A 27,769-nucleotide genomic window follows, 5' to 3' on the forward strand; every position below is an offset into this window, starting at 1 on the left:
TCTCCAGAAACGGCCCATAAAAATTTATATAATTTTTAGAGCTTTAATTATCTAAGTATGTAAACTGAAATAAATTTGAGTTTTGGAGACCTTCAGAGGGGGAGGAGAGACAATATAAGTGTTCATTCTAATTCTTATTTATTTGAAGAGTAATTATTTCCTTTGATGATAAATCAGTTTTTCTTCTCACTTGATCCATAAATTTTCTATCTGCTAACAGAACCTTGGGATTTTATTCCCAACACTTTGGCTCTGTCATTCAGCTGTATTAAACTGGCAATTTGTTTGAACACTTCAGTTATTCATTAAATGTTACATTTTCTCTAACTGTATTAATTACTCCTTTTTACGAACAAGGAATGTAAATTTTCCCTTTGCCATCTTTGCAGTGTGGTAATTTGCCTTTGTAAGAAGCTCCTCAGCATTTCACGCAGTTTTCCTAGTCACAAGGTGTGGTTTTTTTTCCTTCACTGTAAGATTTACATTGGATCCTGCATCTTACTATTGTTTTCCACAGAGCAGTTCCCCCAGAAGTCAGATTTTCGTAAAGCTGCCTAACATTTCTGTTTACATGCTTCTCTGCTGTTAAACTGGGTGTATGCAAATAGCAAACTGCAGACCTAGGAGTCTGTTCAAACGAGCTGCTCTGCCTCAGCGAGTAATTGCTTCCATCAAATCCTTGAACTCTCAGAGCATGTACACACAAATGAAAACTGGCTTAAGTCCCTTGTGAAAATTTAGCTTACCGAGATCAATAACTTGCATGCTTGCCCAGTGTGCTGCTCAAATGGCCTGTTCACAGAGCCTAAATTTCTGATAAACTTGTTTGTGGTTTGACAGCGGTTAACAATAGCACGGTAACGTGTGGTGAAGGCAGGTGAATGCAGTGTTTCTTTTGGTATTTTACACTTGTTTATTGACATCAAATTTTCTTGAAAACATGATTGCTTCACAGTGAAGAGCTCCAGAAGAAATGGGCTTGGTGACTCGTGGGCCAGGGTCGGCCTCAGCATTCCTGCAGCTTAGGCCTCGTTTGCACCTCAGCAGCTTGCTGCCAGAGCTGCTGGTGCTGGGAGCACGTGGGAACCTGCTCCTTGCCTCTGATGAGGACAATGAGGAAAGAAATTTCTTCTGGATCGCCAGTGCTGTGCCTGCCTAGTCCTGCTGGCACCCCAGTAGAATCCTGGTGTTTGTAGCCTGAGGCTGTGTCCCCATAACTCTGATGGTAGGGATCCTGGTGCTGGAAAGGAGACAGAGTATTTAGGCTAGGAAGCGTTGGCATGTTGAGATGCACATGAGTATCCCAGAGATTTTCTAAAACTGTGACTCTCCAGCGTCGCAATTTGTCTGAGTTTATCCCAGAAGATTCAAATCTAAGTTTGAGCAGCCCCCAGAACCGGAAGACTTGAGCTTCTGTGTGGAGAGAGTCTTCTCTTGGCAAGTGGGTTTGATATGGGAAACTCTAATTAATCCTGTTGGGAATGAGATGTACACTTGGATGTCCTCTGTACTAACCCAAACTCCCTGGGAATAGTTCAGATTTGCTTGCCATTTCCCGTGGTAAAGAGCTGCACAACAAAGGCTCCTCAGATTGCCCATAAGGACAAAGGCAGCTGAGGGGAGGGATCCTTGGAGTCAACTGAAGGCAAATTTCATTGCTTGGGAGGGCCAGGCTGGGTAGGAATGACCAGATTGCTCCTAATAAATTAAAAGTAAGAGGAGAGGCTTTGCTTGAAGTGCATGAGGATTGAGTTATCTCAGAGCAAAGTCTTACGACTGATGGGTTTTATCTTGCTGGCACTGCCAGCTAATTCACTTAGCAGAGTGAGTTGCACCAAACAGTTTACGTGTGTATGTATATGCGTGAAATATATCAAAACACATTTAGACTGCTGTGTCTTTAGGCAACATCTTTCATGCAAATCATGGCTTTTTTTTTCCAATAAATTACCCTTAATTTGAATCAATAAAAAAATCTGCCTATCCATTACAGTGTGATGACTCTCTCCAGTTCCCCAGTGAATTCATAAATCTTTTTCACTTTCAAACCTCCAAATTATTTTAACAAGGAACAAGGAGAAGCAGTATAAACTAAGTTTTTTGCATGACTTTTCAGGACCAGGTGTCTGCACTCCAGTTTGACACATTTTGATGCTAACCTACTCATGTCTTATGCTTAGGAGTCTAAGCTAAGCCACAGTCAAGTTTGCATTCTCATTATTACTATTCAGAGTCTGAATACTTGTTGGTAAAAAGGCAGTAATATTGCATGAAGTTCAGGAGCAGCTGCTAAATCTGTTTGAGCTTGCTACAAAGTATGATTTAAGATGTCAGTGTAGGAGCCTTTTGCTTCTATAAAATGCCTGTGCCGATACTTTTTCAGGGTAAATTCAGGCAGCACCCTCCATAAGTTCTCGTTTCCTTTTACTATAGCTAAATGTGGTGTCCCTACGTTTCTCTTTCAAGACCTATTGCCACCTACCAGCTGATAGAGTAGATTTGGAGAGCACACAAAAGGTCTGGAAAATCTTGAAATCAGGCTAAAAGAACTTAGTACAAAAATCTGTATTCAGCTTTGTTGTGTCCAGTAAGAAGCAAGTATTGTTATGCTGTTTTGGGGCTGAACCCACTACAGGCTTTTGGACTGAAACCATGAATCACTTGAGACTATCAGAAACTTCAGGCTTGCAGTTAATCAAGAATTTACTACTTGTTCATATTGAAATTACTGCAGCTCAAGCTTGGAAAGACAGCTTTTGTACAGTTGTCATTTAGATTTTTGTGAGTCCTACAGTAACGTGTATGTACTCTACCTAGTTTTGATTTGTGGAAGCCCCTGGCCTAATTAATGCCTTTCCCTGATTATTTATCTATTTATTTAATGGAGACACAGACCACTATGCAGCAATTTAAACTATTCTGATCTGCTTTTTCTTTGTTACCTTTAAAATAGCCTGCAGAGTGTCAAGCATCCAGGGAAAGCAGGAACCACTCCCAGCAAACTTGTTAGGGTTAAGGTGTACACTGGCATTAGGGCTGTTGTATGAGTCCCATGATTTAGTAGTGTCCTTTCTGTACTTGCCTGTGCAAAGCTTAATGCAATGCTTAATTCTACATCTGCACCCATTGACCTTGTTTGCCTGCTCACCATGGCAAGTTACAGATCTCGGCTTCCTTTCTGCCACCCTCTCCCACACTGTGCCTGGGCAGTGACACAGCAGCAGTGCTGGCGACGTGGCCTTCCTGGCTCTTTGTGGCAGCATCACTGAGAAGCCAAGCTCTTTTCTTCTACTTCTGGCCCCTCAAAACACTTCAAGAGTTTTGGGGGTAGGAATGATGAGGAGATGTGCATCAAATAGGATAGATGTGGTGCAAGTTCCCATCGGTGCTAATGGAGCAGCAGTAGAGGGCTCTCATCAGAGGGGACCAAAGAACCAGGGCAGAGCTTTTAGAGAGATTTTGCTTCCTATTTATAAAGCAGAGTTGGAGCTAGTCAGAGTCACCTGACAGCGTGGTGCTTGATTTTCCAGCTCATTAGTGAAAAGGAAAGAAGAAGCAGAGCTAGATTATTCTAAAGAGGGAGTTGAAAGAATAAATTGGACTATTATAAACTTCATCTTTTGAGACTCTTCTAACTGTGGTGCCTTTTAATGTAGCCTAAAACAATTTAAAGAATCTGGAGCATTATGAGGAATGCAGTTATAAGAAAGAGGGCTGGAATGGAGGCTGCTTGGAATATTGCTACTACTGTCATGAAAAACAAAGAAAAGGAGATTGAGCCATTCTCGTGTATTATCCAGTGAATGTAAATTATGGTTGATGATAAGGGAAGATGACTATATTCCTGCAGATGATGTAAAAGGAAAATCCAGCAGACCCTTAGACAAGAAAACAGAAATGTATCTTTCTTACTCCTGTTTTGAACACAAGAGCTGGCAAGTGTAATGAAGTACAGCAAGTGTGTTAAACCAAGAGTTTTGCAAAACATTTTAAGTATTTTAAAAGTGCTATCATGTGGACTGTAAGTTGATTGCAGGACGGTAAGACCAGAATTGGAATTGGGAGGTATCTAGAGATTTTAACAATTTACTTTTTATTCTTGTGGTCACCACAATGTGCATTCAGGAAACAAACTAACACAGCTCCAACAAAAGCTTTATAACATAAAATATACCATAACGTGCACAATCTAGTTACTCCTGCTCTAGCCAGTACTTGAGTGAAAGCCTGCATTTTATCAAATTCAATTAAAAAAAAAAAAAAAAAAAAGAATGTAACCTGGTGACGAAGGTATAAAGTTGGCTTTAGTTTGCCCGTATGCAGACAAAATGACTCAGCCTCTGTCGGGAGTGCTTTCCACGAGGCCTGCAGCGATGCTGTTCTCAGACTTGCCCTTCGGATACGTATCCCTCTCTTCTGGCCAGGCAGTTTGATCTGAAGAAAGCGGGTTTCAGTGCAGGTGAGAACTAACTGCCTTTCAGCTTGCTCTGCACAAGTTCCCCCCTGCAGCTGTCTGCCATGTCCAGTGGCACTCAGAGGCAGCACCGAAATACATCTGGGGTCCTGGTTCAGTTGCTTGGAGCAGGTGAGGGAAGCAAGTGCATTCAGGAGAGCCAGGGCGACGTTTGGGTAGGGAAGAGGAATTATTTGGGCATTGTGCAATGGATTTTCTGTTGGCTGTCTGGTGGGAAAGAAGAGTCAGAGGGCACAGAAGAGTTTTTTTGCCTGGAGAAAGCAGCTACAGCTCGACCCTCAAAGGAAACCTGGGTCCTGGTACAATTTTTTTCACACACTCTGAGCAGGTACAAGGTTGGTGGATGCTTGATTTTTAGGCCCTACCCTGTGCACAGCCCTGTCTACCCAGTGCTTCCCACTGTCGTGGGCACAGGTTGTGCAAGATCACCCCACTGATAACCAGCACTTCGAGGAGTTGGGGGTGAGAGGGACCTGGCTTCAGTCAGCTTCAGCCCTTTACACACATTTTCCATACTTAGGAAAATGTTTTTCCACTCTGCAAAGAGTATTTAGTTGTTCGCTGAGACGTTTCTCACTTTCAGCTAATGGATAGCTCAGAGACACCTTTGTGTGGAAAGTCACTTTAAAATTGAAACATTCATTTTTTGGTGGGAATATTTAACTTGCTTTATACACCATGTGCTTTATAGCCTGTGGCGTTTGTGAAAATATAGTTCGGGTGAATAATCCGGAAAACTTAACTGTGGTAAACCTGATTGGAGAAGGCCTCTTCTGTGATAGTAATAGGATTTTATTCATGTAGCACCTAATGTATCCGCAAAAAAATATATCCGAGGTATTTCCTCTAATGCAGTTATGTCTTGAGGAACAAGAGATGTTGTTTTTCCAAGGTGATGGAAGATTTCCAGCTCTCTTCTGACTTTGGACTCTCCCCAGGACATTAGAAAATTAGGCCCAGGATTTATTCAAGAGGAAACCAGCAACAGTGCCTTTATTCAGTAAAAGTCATAAACAGTCTGTGCACAAATGAAAGCCCTCTGGGTATAAATGCTGTGAAGTCTCTTTAAAGGCCCTGATGTATCAGGCACAAGATTCGTTTTTTTTTCTGATGAAAGATTTTGATTAGTGTGGAAAGCAAAATCACAGCCTCATGCCCCTGAGTGAGAAGGGGAGCGGGAACTTTGCAGCAAGTGTGGGAAGAGGGAGGGTGTTGTGGTGGTGATTAGGAATTCATGGTTTTAGGGGAACTGCCTGGCTTTTTCAAATGAAAACATAGGACAAATCCTTTAGGGCTTAGCTGATATAAAACATGTATTTTAGTGAGCTGTAGCAAGATTGTCAGAAAAGATTTTGGGGACTGAGGGTCTGTGGGCTGTGTGCCCCACAGGTTTGGCTTTGCTCTGAAGTAGGGTTTGTGGTGGTGGGAGTGCCATTGTGCCCCCCTCTCCACGGAGCCTGGACATGATGCAGCTTCCTCATCCTGCACTGAAGTTTTTAGGGATGCTTCGTGTCCATGCATTGCAAAGGATCCTACAAAGGTGGGGGTGCATTGCACCCCAGCAAGGCTTGGGGCCTCAGCTGTGGTGGCATTTCTGTGTGTTCATGCAGGGCTCCTAATGCTTTATCCTAGCTCTCTTCCAGCTGCAGGTGACTCTCAGGGGTTCCCAGTTTGGGGTCTTCCCCCAGTTTCAGAGGGGATGATAGTGCATTGAGAGGGTGGGCAGGGTTCCCTGTATAACTCTGGCTGCAGTACGGATAAAACCACCTCCTGCTCATCCCTCCTCTGTTTCCATGACTGCCCACCGGAGCGATGCGCCTGGATCCTTCCACGTTACGGCCCTGTTCTAACAGGACTGGCCCAGCAGCTGTGGTCTTCAAATTGCAGCTACGTGGACAGCTAGGTGATATTCATGGGAACTTCAACCTTGCCTACCTTTGCAAAGCTACACAGGAAAATATGTCCCATCTTGCTAAAAATACTATTATGCAAGACAGCATCTTAACCACTAAATCCCAAGCAAATATTTAGCATGTAAAAATGTATTCAGTCCGTGTTATCTAGCTGGCAAAGCTGACCGTTTTTTTGCAAAAATCAACTTGGCTTTTTTGCTGGCTGAAGCGGTTCAGGTGGATTTATTTGCTATTAGCTAGAATATTAAAACAAGGATTTTTACATTGGCTTCAGCGATAAGTTCTGTCCCTCTTATTTATGGCAGGTATGCATTTGTGGAGGAGCCAGGCTGTCTTCTCTTCAGCTTCATGCTGCTGAATTTTAACAGATTGACTCGTAGCAGTTTAAGGAATCTTTGTAACTGGCCAACCTATGTTTTGGGGAATTATGCTAGACAGGAAGTGTGGAGGTAACAATTTAAAAAATAGAAAAATGGCCTTGGAAATTGCACAGCCTATTTCTAGCTTTCACTTACTGTGTACAACAGCTTATTCATCTTTCTGATGAGGAAAATCCAAAGCTGGGAAAGCTGGATGGCATGACTTAAGAGAGAGCTGTATAAACTGCAAAACTGTAATTGCATTACAGTCATTGTTATTAACAGACAATGCCAAAAAAAAAAAAAAAAGTCTTACCATCCCTTTTAATGCAATCTGCCATTCTGGCATGCTATGGAAACTCATCTTAGAAAGCTAATAGTGTATGAAGAGTATGGCTAGGTACTGACAAGCAGGTTATTTGAGGAGTAGCAGAGCATGACAACCCTTACACCTTTTATTCATGTGTATTTTGTGTTTGAGATGCCAGTGTTTTCAGTTCTGCTCTAAATCTGAAAATTGAAAGATCCAGGCAAAAAGAGAAGCAGAAGACAATCAACATATAAAAATGAAGTTTGATTTACAGGTGCTTGTGTGAAAAAGGAATTACAGGGGTCCTGGTCAGAACTGATTTACAAGTGAGTTCTGATCATTGGTGCTGATTCCTTTTTTTTAGGGTAAATTTTTACTTTTTTTTTTTGTACAAGTTTTCATAGGCTGATGTTTCTTACCCTAAGAAGGCGTCTTTAAGTTTGATTCACTTGTCCTTTCCTTATGAGCATGTAGTCATGTACTTACATTGCTTTAGCAGTACAGGAAGACAAATTTATGCCTGAGTGGTTTGCTGAGCTCAGAACGTTTGGTTAGGCACTTCCAGTTTGTGTACCGTATAAAATACTGTCAGCTGATGAGATGTTGCTGGTATGTATTTAGGTGTATAATCAGGCTTCTTACATTTTTGTTCATTACGAATATTGAGACATTTGCAAGACTTTCCACGTGGCCCAGTGTGTGTTGAAGCCATGGTCTGACCAGTCTGCGCTGCCTGTGGAGTTGTGTTCTGACTGCTGCGGGGTTGGTGTTTTGTAGGAGCATGTTATTTGAGCTATCTGAACTGGCGCCTTTTTCCTCTCTGCCTTCTTTGTGATGACCTGTTTGAATCAGCTGATGGAACAAGTGCCTGCTTTAGTTTGTTCTATGAAATGAATTGAGGTTTTACTGCTTCTTGTTCCTAACCTGTGAAGCACGTCCTGCAGCATCGCTGGGTGGCCCACGAGTGTAGGGATCGTGGCCCTCTTGTGTTCCCAAACACCTCTGCTACTACATGTGGAAAAGAAAGGGTTCCTTGTGTTCTTCATGTCTCTTCTCTTGCTTGCCCATGAAAGATGCTCACACTGTGATGTGAGGCTGGAGTTGAGCTGGATAAAATGTTTGCATGCTTTGAACGAAAAGCACAGGGCTGAGGCCCCCACCTTTGACACTCTCAGCTTTGAACTTTAAATCAAATGTGTAGCCCACATCCAGAGCCCTGCTTGTTTATGATTTGCACTCTGCTTGATATCAGGCTTGGAAATGTAAGTGGCAAGGGTTATCAGGCAGCGAGGCTGTAAACAGGAGTGCGAGCGTGTGGGTTTTCGTGTCACTGGGAACCTAGAGCAGAGTCTGTGTCAGGAAGAATATTCTCTTTACAGTTCCACAAAGTAATGATTGTTTTTCTACCTGTAGTTAGCAAAAGAAAATATCTTTAATTGTCTACTGAAAGGGCAGTTTTGCCAAGATTTAAGTATAAAATTAGTAACAGAAGGTAAGAGATTTGTGGAAAAATCAGTATGTCAAAAGTTTGAGTTCTGTCCCATGCACCTGTAACTGCTCTTTGCTGGTGGGTTAAGCTGACAGTGGACAGTGACACTGTTTTGTAATTTGCTCCCTGTATTGCATCAGCTTCTTCAAATGCTTGGTCGTTGGCCGTGCTGTGGTGTTGTGCCATGGCGGGGTGCTTCTCAGGATGCCCCTGAGCAAGAGACTGTGGAGAAGCGAAGAGCTGATTTTCCCAGCCTTAACTAAATTTCAGGCTGGGTGAAAGTGTTGGACTGGCAGGTTTGAATTTGGCAATATTAATGATTCTGTGATTATTTCATTCAGCTTAAGCGTTGATCCTATAAGACGTCGCTGAAGAGGACAGGGCAATTAAATCATTGTAGCTTGGTCTGGCAAGCAGTGGCTAGGGAGAAGCCAGATCCAGCTCAGTGGTGCTGTGGGGCTGACCTGTGTAAGGGATGTGTATAGTTTTAGGAGCATCTTGCTACCCCTCTTAGTGTCAGGTACAGCTAGAAGGCAGGAGGAGAAGCTGCGTTTGGGACTGGCTATTTCTTGCTAGTTTGTGTTGAAATGTGAAGCTGGTTTTGGTACAAGCTATCTTACGAGTACTGCACACTCAGGTTCGAGAAGGCATACTACAGGAACTTGGGTTATCTGTGCGGGAGTAATCCAGGTGTAGCATGAACTGAGGAAGAACCTTGAAACATTTCTGGTCTTTCTGAGGTCAGTGATCCCTGAAATGGTAGTAAGTGAGATGCTCAGTAAAACAACTTCACCTGGTGCCCCCTCTGGCCATGCTGAACTTGAAGAGAACATTTCCAGGAGACACCATGAACTCGAGCCAGTTTCCTTCTGCAATAGAATAAAGTCATTTGCACAGCTAACGTGTAACGCACATGACTTCTTAACACCTGGCTTGGGGAACACTGCTTCCCTCAGGCAGTGGCTTGGGAAATGAAGGAAATGTTTTGATAACTTCGAGTTCAAGGATATTTCTGTCAGACTTTACTGCGTCAGTTTATTTGTGTTTATTTTTGGGAAACAGGGGAAAAATGAAGTTTGCTTGCAGGCTTTATTAGAGCATGGAGTGGAATATGTAAAGCAAGATTAAAAACTAAATTGCCTATTGTTTCCCAAGGTGCTTTCAATCATGGAGCTTTTCAGTTGTTCCCCCTCCCCTCCATCTGCAACACCAAGGCCGGTGACGCACAGCCAACTTTGTGTGTTGATATCCTACTCCCTTATCTCTGCACCCTTATGGCTTGCATAAAGATTTCTAGCCCCAGAAAATCTCGCTTTGCCCGTGACAAACTTCCTTCTCATCTGCTTGTGAAGTTTTGTGCCAGCGCTGTTCTGAAACTGAAGCGAGTGGCGTGGAAAGATGCTGGGGGGGGTTGCTCTGTGTGCAACCAGGTGAGATTTAAACACCACTAAGTCAAACCTACACCACCAACTCTGCGTAGTTGTCTTCTGGTTAAATAGATGCAATTCTAACACAAAGAAGGGTTATGTACCTGGAAGTAGCAACATTTCTCTAGCTAAACAGTTTTCAAAAGAGGGGCACCTTTAGAAAAGGTCAGCTGTGGCTGATCTGCAATTTTGACTTTTCTGGGATGCCAGCAGCTTTATTTTCTTATTTCAGTGGTTTTGCTGTCGGCCTTTTCCATCAGCTAAAACAGGACTGCCAGGGCTTGGGGGTGCTGGCAGTGTCCGATTTCTGCAGGGTAGGGGGGGTGAGCCCCAGTGTGGGATGCAGCTCCCAGCTCATGGGCTGTTTGGCCGGACAGCAAATGGGATAAGAACCAATGAATTAAAATGTCCCCACAAGACAGGAGTTCAAAACCCTTCAGTAATTTGCGAAAAAAGTGTAAGACACAAGTCAGGGTGTCCCTGCAGACCCAAAGCTTGGATGGGATATGCATATGGCAGTTTGGTGACATCCCAAGCTCTGGCTCCCATATTGTCCATAGCAAGGAATGGTTTCAATCTTGGAGCATTACTAAATGGAATTAAAAAAAAAAAAAAAAAAAAGGAAAAAAAATGGGGAAAAAAAATGCTACTCTGCTAGCTGTCAGCTCTAAAGTACCCTAAAGTACCCCCTGAAGTTAGGGATTTTGTGTTGTACGAGGGAGAATGGAGAGGCAGAACGGGCTGTTTTATAGAGACAGGGATATGAAACGTCAATGGGAACAGTGGGGATAATGTAATGGATTTATAGGTTTCAGATGCCTTCCCCAAACTGCTATGGCTGTCACTAAAATGGAAAATAGATATGAAGTTGCATAATGTATCTACAAAGTAGTGTTTGATTTAACAGCCGTACTTAGCATTTGCATTCCAACAGGCTGCAATTGCTGAAGTCAAGAGGGGAAGCTCAAGGTTCTGATGTTTGGTGGTGAAGATGGTTGTAGAGACCGACTTTTGCTCACCACGGTTGATTAATTCTATATGACAAAAGATGTAAGACAAAGTGCTGTGGATAGTGGTATCAATTGCAGTGGAAAGAAACATCTGAGCACATTTTTTTGCCTTGACTGGCAAGCTCTCAATCCGGAAACATTAGAGTCTGCTGCCCTCAGTTTTAAGGTTATGCACACATGAAATCCTGACAACTCAGTTATTCATCAGCGTGAAAGCTTACTTGAATGTACCAAATGTACAGGAAGACTAAACGGATACATCAACCGTGATTTGAGCAGAATATTTTCTTCTTTATTTATTTGAGTATTGAAGAGCATCTGAGCAGCCACCCAGGATTCCCAAGGGATTTTAGAGCACTGTAGAGCAAGAAGGACTGTTAGAGCAAAGTGATGATTACTTTATCACGGTTCTTCGTTGTATTAAGCTTAGGTCCTCAAGATTATGCCATAATACATCCTTCCAAAGGAATGTCTAAACCTGAAGGGTAATTGATCACATCCCTTGATGGTCTGTTTCACTGTTTAATTACCACATTCTTAATAATATATAATCCTTTTTTTCGACAGGGATTTTTTTTAGCACCCCATTTTCAGCTATGCGTACTGTTATTAGTGTTTTTATACGATATGCCTGATGAACCCATATAGTAATACATTCACTATTACAACATCCTTTTGCTTGTGTGGACACGCAGTTGCCTGTACATCTGAGATGCATGGGAAGATAAAGCAAGTTAAGGATATATATTTTTTGTTACTCTCTTTTATTACATGCTTTCTTCTGAAGAAAGAATTGCAGTGGAAATGGCCTTGTGCTTCCTATTTTAGTTAATACCTCTGCTATGGTCTTTCCATCCACAATGCGAGTTTTAGAAGTCTTGTATTGTAATAGAAGCTTTACACTTATAGACGATGACAGTTGGTAAAGTGTTCACATTTCCCTAGCAAATTGTGTTAAATTAGGCTCTGTGAAGGAGGGGAGAGCTGTGCTTCTGCTCAGTATTATAACTTCATCATTGTGGTTGTTAACGTAGCATTTGGACAGGGATTTAAGGGGTTAATATTCTGAATTTTTAAAATGTTTATAAAACAAAGGGGAGGATGGATTAAGAGGGGGTACTTCTGGTTAGTGGGGACTGAGTGCACTGGCGTATGTTGGATGTCTGCTTAAATAACAAGGAGTGAACTCACTGATCATCCCATTTCCGATGCTGATCTGTTCTTGTTATATTTTCCACAGTCTATCACAGCAGATGTATGTCACTGAACACTTAGAAATTAAATATACAAACCACTTTTTGGTAATTTCCACTAGGCTTGAACTTGTACTGTTGACCTGTTTTATGTTTTACTCATGAAGATTTGGACTTGCATCGCCAAATTTTGCACAGTTTGGGTGAACACTGGACTGACCAGGGACTGGGTGAATGCGTGGCTCACAGTTTCATCCCTCCCCGTTCGTGGCAACGTGGTTGTTATTCATCATTCATCTTCCTGAGTTTCTGTGCCATCTGACTTCTGGTTTCCTGATTACTTCAAATGTACTGCTCCCATTGCTTCAACTTAAGAAACATTTCATTAGCTCAGTTGCTTGCAAATAGGGAAGATTTAGGATTTATTTGTCTATACTTATTGGTCTCACTTTGCTTTAGCCAAGACTGGTGCTTGCTGGGATTAGAACTGTAGCAGTGTTGACCACTAAAACTTTTCCACAAGACCATCAAGTTGCCCTGGAGCCAAAATGTAAATTCTAAGTAACGTATGCAAACTCAGGACAACCGTTCCAGTTTGCAGAGGGGAGAGAGGACTTTCAGATGATGACAGCTGTCTGCTGTGCAGGAGATAACCAGGGAGCTGGTTAAAAAAACATAGAGTTTCAGTCTTGTGAGAAATTTCCTCATCTTTGTATTTGCATTTATTCTGCATCAGTATCAAAACAAATATTTTCAATATTTTCAATCAAAGTGAAATTCTTATTTTTGAGCCTCTTCTTGTTTGTTTTCTGTCTAGATTTTTAAATGTTTAAATTAATTTTATTGTCTCCTTTTTTTTTTCAGAATACAGAAGTATTATATGACATGGCTTGTCTTTAAAATAGATTATTTTAAAATAATTTAGAACAGCTGCTTTCTAGTGATTGAGTCATCTCATTTTCTTAGATTAGAATCTCTTGTTTATTTTGTAATGAAATGGTTTGACACTAGGAACAAGAAATGAAGATAAATACTTGGCATACCAACTAGAAGAGCAGGTGCTTTTTTCAGCATCCTTCTTATTCTAAGGAAGTGCCATATTTCTTCTCCAGACATGTTTCAGTGCTTTTCTAAATGACTCCGGAGTTGGAAATTTCCATAGTTTTATATTGAAAAATGTTCTGTATATGATTCCCTGAAATTTCTCTGGCTTCAGAGCTTTTAGTTCAAGTCAATTAAGGAGAAGAGTGGCGACTTTTGATGTCTTTGTCACACCTGGTCATAATCTGATCAGAGTGTATGCATTGATTCACAGCTGTGTTTTGTCATCCTTACTAAATAGTTGAGGTGCAAGACCTGACAAGAAGTCCAGACACAGAAAGGAAGTACAGCTTGTTCTTTTTTTCCTTCCAATGGTAAAACCTTAGGGAAGCACGGGGGTGAGAGGATGCTTTGCCTTAAGTTAGATCAGCTGAGGTACATCAAGGCCTTAAGAAAAGGAGTGGTGCTGAGTGTACAGTATGCAAAAATAATCAAAACAACCAAGCAAACAACCTCCCCCCCCCCCCCCACCCCGATTTAAATATTCATATAACCTGATGTATGTGATGTGTTACAGCATCTTTTCTGTCTGTAAGGAGCAATCTGCTGGCAGACACGTGCATGCAGACAAATACTGTAGCATATTTCACATATTTTAGTGAGGAAATAACGAGACTTCTGTACCTAGAGATTGTCCTGGCTATGAGAAATGTTGCAGAGCTGGATGGAGAGCCTGGATCTTGAATAGCACAGATGGGTGCCAGGCCAGCCAGGGCTTGAGGAGCTGGTGCTGGCAGGCCCCGAGGGAGCCGGAGCTGCCAGCTGTACTGGGAGGGCTGGGGAGGACTGGGCTGAGCAGCTGCCTTACTTGGGAAGGAAAAATGATTCTCTTGTATCTGAGCTGGAAGAGAATTGGCCTCCTTTTCCAAATAGTGCTCTCTTTGTTGGGCTTCTTCGCATTTCACCTATGGTTTTGGTGCTCATCCACCAGCACTCAGCAGCTACAGGAGTCCATAGAATCCTTCAGCTGCAAAAACGTTGGTGTAGAGGAGCATTAACAGCTCTCAGATGGCAAGGTGGAGGTTCAGGGAACGTCAGCTTGATGTGGCCATGAAGGAAGTGAGCAGCAGTGGTGGGACCACAGCCCGCAGCTCAGGCCCATCCGGCAGCAGCTGCAGATCCCGTCCTCACCTCTTCAGTCGTGCAGGGCTTTTCCCGAAAGCAGGGAAGTGTTTGAGACTAACTCTGCCAAGAGCAATGAGCAGGTACCTAACTGTATCTGCTGACACAGTACTGTGTAACAGTCTCTTAAATATTTCTGCTTGTGGGCTGAACGAAACAGGACCCACATAAACACCCGCAGGTTTGTACTACTGCTTTTCTGCTCTCTGTGTTTCCGTATTAAAATGGTAACTTTTGGGGACAAGGTTTGCTTTCTCTCAATGTCGGCATGTCACCTGGTTTAATGGGGTCATATCCACTTAAATACTGTCTGCTACAGTAACAGACTCACAGTTTGGATATGCCTTGAATGGGCCTTTACTGCAGTTTAAAAAAAAAAAAAAAAAAGTTTGTGGAAATATGTCTGATCTGAGTGAGCAGTCTGAGCAGTCTTTCTGAGAACTCACCCAAACTTTAATGCCAAGTCTTGGGCATGTTCTCTCTCAAGTAGTGTTTTTTCCTACCCAGCTTTTCATGAGTTGAACTTAGGCTCTTTTAAGGTCCCTTGTGCTCATTTTCTATGCTATAGTGAGCAGCAAAAAATGATTTTATTTATTTATTTAGTACGTCATTGACTTTCCTGGTTGTTGTTTCTGTTCTCTCCAAAACATTTCTATCTGTTTGCTTTTGTGCAAGTATACATATTAATGAAGAAAAGTGGTTCATTTTGTAGTAATTTTTGAACTGGCACAGGTAGGGGTTAGTACTGTTATTTATACATGAATCAAGGACAATTTCATCTTCCACTTAAATTTGTAGCCTTCTGTATAATGTGTTCAAAACCAAATAGCACTAATTTTGCATAGACAACTAAGCATATCATGTGAACAGGATTTTTGGTGGTGTAGTGGTAGGAGGCTCCCTTTCTTTTTCCCAGATTTTTAATTTGCTCATTCTCCTCTGGAAGTTTTCAGAATTCAGATTTCTCTCTCACTTGATTCTCAACGAGAGCATATAGATGGCATTGGTTCATAATAAATACATAATTAATACATAATACTTAATAAATACATTTTTTCTTTCTGGAATTTGCAATGGCATTGACTGGGTCATGCCTCTTAATTTATGATCTTTGACCCTCATTCAGATTCTGATGGTAGTGCACAGATTCTCTTGCCTTGGAGTGCCTTCATGCAGTAGGAATTGTCCAAATATTGTCTTATGTTGAGGTGCATTGCAGGGACCTCACCTAACCTGAGGACAAGGAGTGAAAGTAAAGATTTCTCCTCCCTGCAAATAGTTTTCTTACTTTAATGAACATTGTGCTAAGATCTGTTTCTTTTCAGGTTTTGGACAAGTAATAAAAATTCAAAGATAGGTTGTAAATCCTGGAAAAATTAGCAAATTTTCAATGAAATCAACTCTACAAGTTGCTTATTATAATTCCTTTTTTTTTTTTTTTTTGTTATCCTGTTACTATGAAAGCCTCATCTTTTTAAACATTGTATATGTATTTTTCCTCAAATCACAACATTTTCCTGCTGTCATGAAACAAGCGACTTAAAAATTTTCAAAGACTCTTTCAGCAAAGCCGGGAATTAGATTCACATGGAGTCCTTCATAAAAAATTGAAGACTTTGTATATTAACATACATTGATTTATTCATAGTGTTTCATTACAAATAAGCGAGGATCCCATAATATCAGGAAAGGTTAGGAGAGCAGTGGTGCGCGTTATATTATATTGACAGCTCAGTTGAAATTGAGCTGCCTTTGGATTGAATTTGGAAGGTGGGGAAGGAATTGGCTGGTAAATAAGTCATGAGTTCTCCTTGCAAGTGTCTGTATATCAACAGGGTTGTCGTGGGTAAGCATAATGAAGCTCGAGCAGAATTTCAAAGGTGTGCGTTCAGCTTGGATCCCTCTAAAGATGTGTTAGTGTATGTGTTCCTGAGGAGCTCTCCAGGTCTGTAACCCCACCGCCTTGTTTTCTCAGGTGAACACCGGGCATGGTACTGTGTGTAAGCCTGCAAAGTGAGGCTAAAAGCGGGGAAGAAATTGAGCTAGTGAGACAATTCCTGACAGAGAAGCTGAGGGCTTTTTTTCTGAACGCTTGATGATATATATTTGATGTAAACCTATCATTTAATTTCAGCATTTCATTTTGGCATAATCTCTTTAGCATAGGAAAAGAATTCAAAAGACTGTTGTCAGTAAAAGGCTCCCGTAGTTTTCAGGTGGCTTTTGGGGAGAAAAACTGCTTGATAGAAAGTGTATCTAAGTTTGCACCAGAAGTTTTCCTGGGCGGTGGGGGATCATGTGGGAAAATCGCATGAAAATTGTGTAGGTCGTGCTGTGCACACTGCTTCAGCTGCACAAGTTCTGAATTTCAGAACAAAAAGCAATTCTTTGTGTCTTTTGTTGTAAATCAGCACATGCTGAGGTTTTAGCGGAGAGAAGAAATTAGTTTCTTCCTAAGTAAAGCCTTGGAAAAATTGTCATGTTTGCTTGCCAGTATCCAAACACAGGATTGTTCACTGGGGATACGGAAATAATATCTGCCCTTTTATTTTCAATCTTGAATTTCAAGAAGGAGCAAAGTAGGGGAAAGCAGAGAAAGGCCAGGTGCAGAAGGCCCCTTATCACCTTATTTTCCTTGTTCTTTATTTGCAGATTACATACAAGGCCGTTGGGTCTCTGGATCCCAGTGCTGACCTGTCCAGCCAAAGAGGGAAAGTCTTCAAGCTAAGGAATGAAACACATCACCTCTTTGTAGGATTATACCCAGGGACTACGTATTCATTCACCATCAAAGCCAGCACAGTCAAGGGCTTTGGGCCACCCATCACAACACGGATTGCAACTAAGATTTCAGGTACTGCTTTGGAGAAAACCACAAAAATAAACAAACAAACAAAAACTTTCTAGGGCTTAGTTCTTTAGACCCACAGCTGATGCATAAAACAATAAAAAGGCTTTTGGCTTAGTGTCTCCTCTGCAAGTTTCACAAGGCAAATTTCTCAAGGGAACGCGATCTGTGTGTGTTTGTGTTTGTCCAGATTACAAATGCAGTGCTTAATTTGTGGATGTGTTAGGAGCATTGGAAGTGAGTACCTTGATTAGTTCTTCAGATGAACTGCTGCTACAACAGACTATTAGAATTATATGCTTAGTTAGAGAAGCTTCTTCAAAAATGTGACTTTTATCTTAATGCACCAAAAAGGGATGTAATAAACTAATTGAATGAATAGTGGTAGGAGATTAAAATAAAGAAGGTAGAGTGTTTTTATGTGGGTTTTGTTTGTTTTCTTTTCTGAGTAAGAACAGAGGGAAGGCTGGAGGTAGGTAAATAGGTACGTGAAAGGCACTGAAATCATGATGCACTGCAATGAGAAAGTTCCTGGGTGTCTAGGAAAAAAACTTGGTCTAGCTAACAAAAGTAAAAATGGATAAGGGGATGGTAGAGAGGACACTGGACAAACATATGTAGACTATAATTTTAAATTTTAATTTGTATCTGTTTTCTCAGTGAAGCCAAAGCAAACGTTTGGGATATTCAGGACACTTGTAATGCTGAAATATGCAGCACTGTGTGTTTTCTTTTACCCCATTTCAAAACATGTTAATAAAAAGTTGTTAGCAATAAGTGACAGTGTAAACTTTAAGGAAGTAGAATATGTCTGTTCTCTCCACTGATCGTCAGAAAGGTTTGAGACTTTAGATTTAGTGCAAAAGCCCATGTTTCACCACTTGAAGTAAAGCATTAACTGTTGTAACAGCTCTGTGAGCTGTTAGGGTTTGTGCAGCCCTGCTGCGGAGGGCAGACATGGTGTATCCTCTGTTCACCTGTGACCAAAGGACTAAAACAGAACAGGAGTGGTTGTGCTTTTTCTCTCTGATTCAGTTTCTTTTCATTTTATTATTCAGAGAGTACTCAAATCTTGTTAGGAGCCTGCATGATTATTAACTGTATGCACACTGAGCTCAGTTTATTGTCTCTTTTTTTCTGTCCTCTATACATCTGGTTCACAATAGGTAGGCACAGACTCCATGCCTGCACTAGTGTAGTCTTTGACATGAGATTTTCTCATGGTTGGCCCTATACGTGGAATTTTGAAGTTTCTATTAAACTTAAGAAGCAGTCGGAAAGGAAGTAAGGAGAAAAATGATTTTTTCATTGACTTATTTTCACTTACGAGAATGGTCTTGTAAGGCTTTCTGAAAATAGATCATTTTTAAATGAAAATCTATCTATATTCTAGGAGTGTATATGTTTATATGGGGGGACGTTTGTTTATTTCTTAATCACACCTAAATGCCAGAATTACAGAGGACTTCTCTTCGGGCAGGACTGGAATCTTAATGAAATCAGCATTAAATTGTTGAGCAGTGCTTGCTCTTTCCAAAAAGTCACTGCCAAGTGGCATTTCATTGAGGTGCTACACAACTCTTCTGTGTTGGGTACACAAGAATACTAGGTTGTATTGCAGTGTTATACGACTAATATGGAGCAATTGCTGAATTACACCTGAGAGCATTAGTTAGTCCTGCTGAGGCCTATGTTTCTTCCACTTACTTCTCAACTATATGGTGTCTGGCAGTAAAAATGTAAATTCGGTTCAGCAGGTGCAGTGCTTTAGGTAGAAGATAACTAAACAGGTCTCACACACAGCCAGAAGGAGCCATCCGAGCTAGCTAACATCAGAAGCAATTTAGTCGCAGCAGTGCAGTGCTGCAGCTAGGCTAAGGATATCTGCTGCTTCTGTTTAAAGTAGGATTGTGGAACCTGCAAAGGTAGAGCCCAGCCTGTTTCTGGTGTCTAAAATGGCCCTGCAACCTGTTGGTGGCACCGCGGTTGTTGTGGCAAAATCCCTTCTGCTCTGAGCAGGTGCTGAATGAGTACCACTGTAAGTGTGGTGGTACCTGGCATGGAAGACTGCTGGTGGCAGGCAACATTTTTAAATGACTCTCCTTGATGCAGAATACTTTTTTTTCTGAGAAATCCTTGCTAAGGAATTGGCATTCATTCTGAACTCATTGCTAGCTTATTGATGAGGAAGTCAGTTGCTGAGCAGATAATAGCAAACACCATTCTTGACTGTTTTCAGGCATTTAGATAAAAATCCTGATTGTAAACAGGATTACAGTGAAAATCTCTGTGAGAGGATTAAATATGGGACCCCCGCAATGCAGCTTGCCCTTGAGAACTACAGCTGAACTGAGTGGACTACTCTCTTTGTGTAAATTCTTCTATTTGCTTTATATTTAAGTGTATTTCAACAAAACCTGCATCTTTGGAATAAACACGATGCTGCTCTGATCTCATGATCTCTTCAGTTCCTCCACAGTAAAAATCACGTCTGCTATTGGGGAAGGAAGAAGTAATAGAATAAGTAAAACGTGTTTCCTAAGGAAACCTATCCTACCTTCAAGAAATGACTGTAGTAGAAGATGATAAAGCAGAAGGAGGAGCTAGACTTTGGCTAAGTGTGACCATTCAGTGGTTTTCTGTTTTGTCATGAGGAACACTCGGTGAGGCAATGGATGCTATGGCTGATTGCTGTCCGAGTGTACCACTGGAAGCAGTGCAGCCACCTCTTGCTTTCAGTGTTCAACAGCACTGAAGCACTGGGGTTAAATATTGGGGATTTGAGTGCTAAAACAAACTGGGTAATTCGATGTTCCTCTCCTTTGATGCTTTCCTGCTTCGTAATGTACCCTCAGCTAATCAAGGAGACACAGCTCAAGCCTATGTATTAAAAACTCTAAGCTGTGGGAAGTCTAACCATTGACATGAACAGTGAACAACAGCCCAGCTCCTGGGGTGCCACTCTCAGCTCTGCCACTGATCCACTGGTCCTAGGTGGTGTCTTCCAACTTCCACATGCTTTACTTTCTTCACCGTTAAAATTGAAGAGATGATCCCATCTCAAAGGATTGCTAAGTCTTAAAAATTCATGAGAGGATTTTCAAAGCCAGCTTGAAGATTTGGGTGTCCGATTCCTGTTTAATTTTAATAGAAAATGAGTGTACAAATTTTTAAACAGTTTTGACAATTCTGGTCATAACATTTAGAAACTATTTTGATGTTTCATTTGAGAAATGTGAAACGGTCTCCAAGAAATGTTAATATTACGTTGCCATCACTACCAAAGGCAGTAACTGGCGTATAACTAACGCGTTGCTCTTTGTTCTGCCGCAGCGCCATCGATGCCAGAATACGACACCGACTCCCCCTTGAACGAGACTGACACCACCATCACCGTTATGCTGAAGCCTGCTCAGTCCCGGGGAGCCCCTGTCAGGTAGGTGTTTTGTCTTCCCTTTTCACAGTTCTCCCCTCTCCTTCCTCCCCAGGTTTCACTCACGCCTTTCATTCTCGTCTGGTAGCGTAGCCGCTGAAAGCAAGCGCTTACTGAAAGGCCAGCTCTGCTGTTGATTCAGCCTTTCACGGCCTCCTTTTATAAATGCCTCAATCTGCTTGCCTCCTGCTGGTAACCTCCAGGAAGGATTGCTGATGGCATGGCACGGGGTTATTACCCTTTCAGCATCACTTCAGATGCCTTTGCAATGCTGGAGTTTCAGTACACGGAGCTGCGTGCTGTGGTGTGAATTTTGCATCGCCCTGCAAGGGTGGGAAGAGGCTTCAGGCCTCCATCTCCTGCCCTCGTTCCTGCCATGGACAAGGCCTTTTTTGTAGCTTTGTAAGATGAATGACTGAAATATGTTTGATGTTTGCAGATGCATTTGTTCAATTTACATCCAGCCAGACTCCTTATATGTCAATTTTGTAATCCAGCTGTTGCCACCAGGCTGGATGCAGTGAGCAAGTGCTTGAGACTGGAAAAATCTCACTGGTTTAGTGGGACTTTGCCAGTTGGAGGTAAGCACAGTTTCCATTTGCAGAGCACAGGATTTAGGGGGCAGGAAGCTGTACAGATGAAACTTGCGGAACAGAATGACCTTGTAGAAAACATTTCTGGTTAATCCTGAGTTAGATCCCATTCTTAACACCAAGATGTCCAATGCTGAAATGGGACACTTCATTGCCGATCGCTCCCTGACTGTGGAAACATGGGTTAGAGGCCTGTACTTCACTGCCATCTTTTGCCTTGGTAAATTTATACATGCTGAAAAGTATGAGCACAGAACAAACTCCCCTTCCAAGCCAGCACTGCTGACTGCATTACCTGTCTGGCAGAAATGCCATGCAGAGGTTCATCCTGCCATTCTCTTCAGCTGAGTGTATGAATTATAACCACTTAGAATAAAAATAGTTGCCTGCTTTACCTAGGAAGATCTGGGCTGCTTTGCAGAAGTATTCAGCAGCCATTACCTTCCTGTAGGCTTTTCAGGATTTACCTCAGGTTTACACAAGACATCTCTGAAATTTCTCCTCTAGATGATATTTTAAAAACACACAGTCCCTTCTCTCAAAAATGACTTGGCTTTGCTAGGTTCTTTGTGCTTTTTAAAGGATGTCCCACAAAATATTCAGGAGCAGATTAGTCACAAGTAAACCTATTTGATTTAATAATATTTTATCAATTAGTTGTCCACCCTACATCGCAGCTTTCCTCCAAATTGCAGTGATACTTTAATGCAAAAAGTCTTTTTTTTTTTTTTTTAACTTAGCACCACCTTTCTAGATTTTCTGAGGGATGGGCTGTAATGTTTCTCTTTTAATCTCTGGTACTCCATATGAGCGAATTTAGGAGCCTATTTTCTGAGTCCTTTAGGGATGTTGTTCTGCTGGAAAATAGCAGTAAAATCACACAGCTCTGTTTTGTTTTATTTCTTTATATGGGGGAACATTCCTGTATCTCATTGTACCACCTGCTGTCTAAAGAGTGTTGCTATTTTGTTTTTTATTGAAAAGTCATGTGATTTTTCTCGAAGTCAATTTGCCATACTTTAACCTCAATCACTGAATAATGCCTTTTCTAGCAAATGTGTATACTATAAAGGACAAACAAAAATCTGTAAAGATTTTTATAATTTTTCAGTCTGGTTTCTTTAATTGTATTGTAGCCTATTGTACGCACATTTGCAGAGTGTAATATTTACATGCCATGTCTAAATGATAAGATTATTTCCCCAAATGAGCCCATTTCATTGACTTAGACGTGTGTATAAAAAAAACAAATGGAAGTGTGTGTGGCAGGGGGAGGAGGCCTGTGGAGATTTTAAGCATTTTATTAGATCTGACAGCTTCACAATGTGTGAATACCTTTCACTGTATAAACAAATAGTTTGGTTTTAGTCTAACTTCAGCAATATTATTATAAGCAACCTTATATCATATTTTTCGTACCTCTTCCCTTTTCTTTCAGTTTGCTCTGCATACTCTCCAATTTGTGTAAATCCTCTTATAATATAATATAATATAATATCCAAAAGCAGGTAGCACTGCCTTGGGGGCTTCAACACCACCCAGCAGATGAGAAGAATAATGTCTTGTGAACTGTTTGTGACACTCTTAACACACAAGAATGAGGTGTTCCTCCCCTGGCCCCATGTTTGTTTTTCATATTCAAGCTGAGAGCCAGTATATCCCCTTTGTTGTTGTTTGGTTAGTTGTTCTCTGTTTTATGTTTATTTCTCCTTCACAAGTACAGTATTTTGTATTCACTTCCACTAAATATCTTCAAACTGATTTTCAAAATGCTTTTAAATTCTGATGCAAACCCAAAGGACTTCCAGACCCTCTTAGTCTGATGCCATCCTCCGTTGAGTTACCCAGGGCCTTAGTGAAAATACAGGACCAGAGTCAAGACAAATGTCTGTAGGCAGTCCTGGTGCTAAGCATCGAGGCTGCGCAGTGGTAGGTGGGGGGGAGGCTGTGGGATGCAGCGTGCCAGTAGGATCTCTGTGCTCCTGGTCCCCATTGTAGACATGGCTGTGCTTTCCTAGATCCTTTCTGGTTTGCACACTGACCACCCAGCCTGCCTGGGATGTTTCTGAAGTACTACTTAAAATAGGCTGAAATAGATCTTCCTCACACTATCGCATAAAACCTTGGATCTTCAGGTCTTTCACTGTGCAGGAAGAGGCAGGCCCCTTATCTTCTTGTCCCGATAGTTCTCCAGGCAGCCAGATTCTGCTCTGCAGCTCTCCAGGTTTTCAATATAATCCTTCCAAACCGTGTAAATGAGAAAACCTCAGTACACAGTAATTATTTTTAATATTTCCTCTTAGATGCCAGGGAGGATGAGTTAGAGTATACACAGGGATGCAATTGTGAGCTAGTATCTATACATAAGATAGTTCTGTGCCTTTGTCTCGTGTAATTTCATTCTGCTGTAGCCTGAACAGCATACAGATGGAGTGTGGTTTGCAAGATCATTTTTAGAGTAATATTGTAGAATATTTCAAATAAGATTCATTGTACTTCCACTCATTTGAAGTGCAGGTACACTGAATCCAAAGTCACTTTCAACATTAAGACATTTCTGATGTTTCCCAGTGCTCAGGATAAATAACTTAAATTAGGTTGTTTATAAAACTAATGATCATCAACTCAACATTGTTAACAATCTATAGATAACAATCAAGATGCTTTCATATGAACTAATAGGAATAATGTACATTTAGATATTCTTTTATATATTCTGTCCTATTGCCAAAAAAAAAAGTGAAGTATCAGCAAGCCATAAATATTCTCCCTTGTGGTCTAGGCACTTCATCCTTGCCTTTATTTTCCATGATATAAGCTGCAGAGCTTGACTCCATATTGCCCTTTAAAAATAACTTTTAGGTGTTCTTATTATCAATCTAAAGCCCATGAATGGTGTTGTGATTGATTGCGGAAGACTGACATTCATCTATAATAGATTCAGAAGAGGAAAGAAGAATGCAAGTGTTCCCAATTCTTAGTCCTCGACTCTTTTCTGAAAAAAACTCCAGTGAGATTTGGAGGATAATTCTGCCTCTGAATCTGTTATTGTCAGGAGGGCTGAGTCAGTCCTTCATAGATTATTCACATATGACATCTTTAGACCTCTATTTGAGAATTTATATCTCATTCACGGCTTGAAAATACTGCTGTGAAGGATTTTATCTACATGACAAGTCTACCGGGATGTTTGCTCTGTGTTGGATATTTTAAAGTCCATCTGGTTTATTAGCATACTGTTGATTGTATCAATCTACCTATATTACTGTTATGGAGGAAATCAAATTTCCAGAGCATGTTTTAAGGATTTCAGAGTTTAAATAAATGCTCACCTTAAGTGTGATTGCATTGTTGGCATGCTGCTCTGTGTATTGGTGCTGTAGGACGCTGGAGAAGGATGTTAGAGAAGAGTATGCAATTATACTTTGGGGTTTCAGAATCTGAAGAACTTCTTTGCTGGAAAAAAGATGGATTTGATCTCTCTATCTTGCTGCAGTTGTCCAAGGTGTGTTGGTATAAAATCTGTGATTTTTCTTTTGCATGTCTGCCAGCATAGAGGTACCTGATGGCCTTTTAGGCACCTGAACCTGTACTGGGCTAAAGAGGAGTGTTTTTGGAACGCTGGTGTTCAAACTTCGCACATAACCTCATGCATACATACATGTGTGTGCATATGTGTAGATGCTGTGTAAGGAGTTGGTATAAGTGATTCTGGACAAATATATTCAGGTCAGAGTCATTTATGATGCATACGTGCAATGGTTGGATACACATAATCACTTTGGTGAGGATGGGTGGTTTATTGTGTTAATGTACATCTTAAAGGAAATAAGGAAATTACATAGGAGAAGGGGACTTTAAATATTTGGAGTATACTTAGAAGCACTGAATAAAGGTGAAACAAGTATTTTCATATCAACAGCCAGCTGGTAGGAGACATTAATTTATATTAACCAAGCTCTGTGTTACTCTTGAGTATTACCTCGTTTTTGGTCTCCCAAGCATGAAATATAAGAAATGTTTTTGGTCTATGTGTTGCTAAATGGATCAAGAGAATACAGTTGTGTTGCTATTCAACACAACGCTTAAGAACACACTTCTTAAGAAGTGTGTTTTTTTTTCTGTTCTTTTGCTCAAGCTATTTTCCAAGCAAACAATTTCTGAGGTATGTGTGTATTTATGTTATACCTATACATAATAACAAATGAAAACTTCCTGTGATGCAGGGCAGTGGCATTGCTTCCGTCCTATGTTGGAGAACTGAGGCTTTGGATAAAAGTTGCCTTCCATTTCAGTCTGCAACAAAGTAGAAATTTTGAATCTCTGAATTTATAGGTTGGAACTTTAATCTCCTGATAATTTCTTCTCGTGGTTTCAGCCATCATCTCTTCAGACTGAGTTTCTCTTTCCTATATCCTTCCCACAAGCATCTTGATTTTGTTTTCAAAGCATATTAGTTCTTTCTATGGCTACAAAGGAGTGTTTGCAAGCCTAGTGACCGTGATTTTGTGGTGGAAGAGGAATGGGATCTACAAACAAAAAGCTATAAACTTATAAAATTTGCTGGGTTTTTGTTTGTTTTGCAGATCGGGGCTTTGGTGTTTACATCTCAGTAGCTATGTAGAGAGCGATGTTTTTCAGCTTGTTGCTTTGCTGCTTCTTAGTGTTATTGCATGAGTTTGCCTCAGGCATTTATGTTGATAATTAATTCATTAATGCCAGGAAAGGGTGGCAATTTCTTGTTCTTAAAACTCCCACGCAGAATACCTTTTGCTTGAAAATAAAGACTGGAGTCAAGGATCAGCGAAACAATAAAAAAGGTTCTAATGTTGAAAGCCGTGGGGAGCATAACAAATTATCCTGCCCTTGGTAATTCTGAAAGTTCAGTTGCATTGATAGGCGTGTTATAAATACCTAGGAAATAAAAGTCCTGGCCTGCTTCTTCTAAACCCATATTCAAATGTATGCATCACATGGCTTGGTTGATTGAACGCAGGGCAAACAGTCATTGCGTTAGATCTTTTAATTTTGTAGTATCTAATGAGGAATGAGATTATCAATCTAGGCTTCTGATATTATAAGGCTAATTATCTGTATTAATTAACATCTCCCATAATATACCTCAGGGACAATGTTCTGAAATCATTCAAGCCCGGCTTCTCCTGCACAGCATTCTGTCTTTAATTTAGGCAATAGTTTGAAGGTAAACGAGCAGTTTCTTTCCTCTTAAAGGTAAACCAGGTCTGCTCTTTCATTAACAGCATGTGATTGTGAGAAAGAGAATGAGAATTTACGGGAAGGCTTAGGAATAATGGCAGCTGCATAGACGGGTGCGATTATCACCCCCAAAAGGAACAGAGAAGAGCTGCAGCGAGCGTTTTCAGGCTTGATCTCATCCGTGTGCCCTAACCCTGGTGAGCTGACCAGAGCACAGCAGGACTGAGCATACGCTTCCATTTCAGCTGGAGTTGTTGCATGGTGGGTTTAGATCTTGCAGGATGACTTCAGTGATACTTGGAGTTAGTCTGGGTCCTAAAAGTGCTTTGCCTACTGTATCAGGAGGGAAGCACGATGGAAATATAGGGATATATCAGGAAACAAGGTGACAACTTGAAGTATCAGGGAGGAATGTTTTTTTGTTGTTTTTTTGTTTGTTTGTTTTTGTATAGCATGGCATAATTAGTTGAATTGATATTTCAAGGGTTTTTAGTTCCCCTGCAGAGTCAGGTGTTGGCCCTAAAAAGCGAAGATAAGTGGCATTTTGGTCAATTGTCTCATCTGGTACAGGAAATGCATTTTCTTGCTGCAACATCTGAGTGTACTGTCCCTTAAAATGTCATAAAACTGCCTTTGCCCATTTATCAGCCCTAGGAACACGCCTGTTTTCTGAGCCTGGGTGACCTGCTGTGTCTGTCTAAACCATACCGCTGAGAGTTTGGCAGTAGCTGGAAATGGGAGAGGAAAGACATAAAATTTACATATATTTTAATTATAATATTTTAACAATCAAATTACACAGAGACAATTTTTTTGTGTGTCAAGCAGCATTTTATTAGCTGCACGGTGAAGCTTCTGCTAACGTTTTTCAGTGTTTTATGAAGGCCTGAGGATATTGAGAGTGGGGGGAGTGAGTGTTTTTGCATAAATCTTCTATACTGTCCATGTAAACTGTCAGATTAAATTCCAGCAATCAAAAGGTTAATGAAGTCTGAACTTTAAGATGAGAATCACAAATTGATGGCCATTTTCTCACATCAAGCTGTCAACCAGCAAGACAAGGAGGGAACAGGAGAAAATACCCATAGTTGCCGGTTTCTTTTTCCAAGACATTTCTCTATGTGTTTCATAGCTCCCAAAGCCCCTCCTGTGTTATCCCAGAATAAAATAACAATAGCACACTGCATTAAACAGTTTAAAAATTGGGATCTGAATTTCTTGAGTCACTGCCAGGCCTTCTTTTGCCTACGACAGCCCTTGGGTCAGACCTTTAGATGGGG

General features: G+C 41.0%; 1 protein-coding gene across 12 annotated transcripts in view; it reads left to right on the forward strand.

Moving 5' to 3' along the window:
* The window catches only part of PTPRT (protein tyrosine phosphatase receptor type T), a 564,167-nt gene that overhangs the window by 426,498 nt on the left and 109,900 nt on the right, over positions 1-27,769 (forward strand). For all 12 annotated transcript variants that reach the window (XM_068700265.1, XM_068700263.1, XM_068700264.1 and 9 more), the window contains 2 exons: positions 17,051-17,252; positions 20,580-20,682. In XM_068700265.1, coding sequence (XP_068556366.1) covers positions 17,051-17,252; positions 20,580-20,682 — 305 coding nt within the window. The remainder of the gene's footprint in view (positions 1-17,050; positions 17,253-20,579; positions 20,683-27,769) is intronic.

This window comes from Anas acuta, chromosome 16, assembly GCF_963932015.1.
Source record: "Anas acuta chromosome 16, bAnaAcu1.1, whole genome shotgun sequence".
NCBI classification, from domain to species: domain Eukaryota; kingdom Metazoa; phylum Chordata; class Aves; order Anseriformes; family Anatidae; genus Anas; species Anas acuta.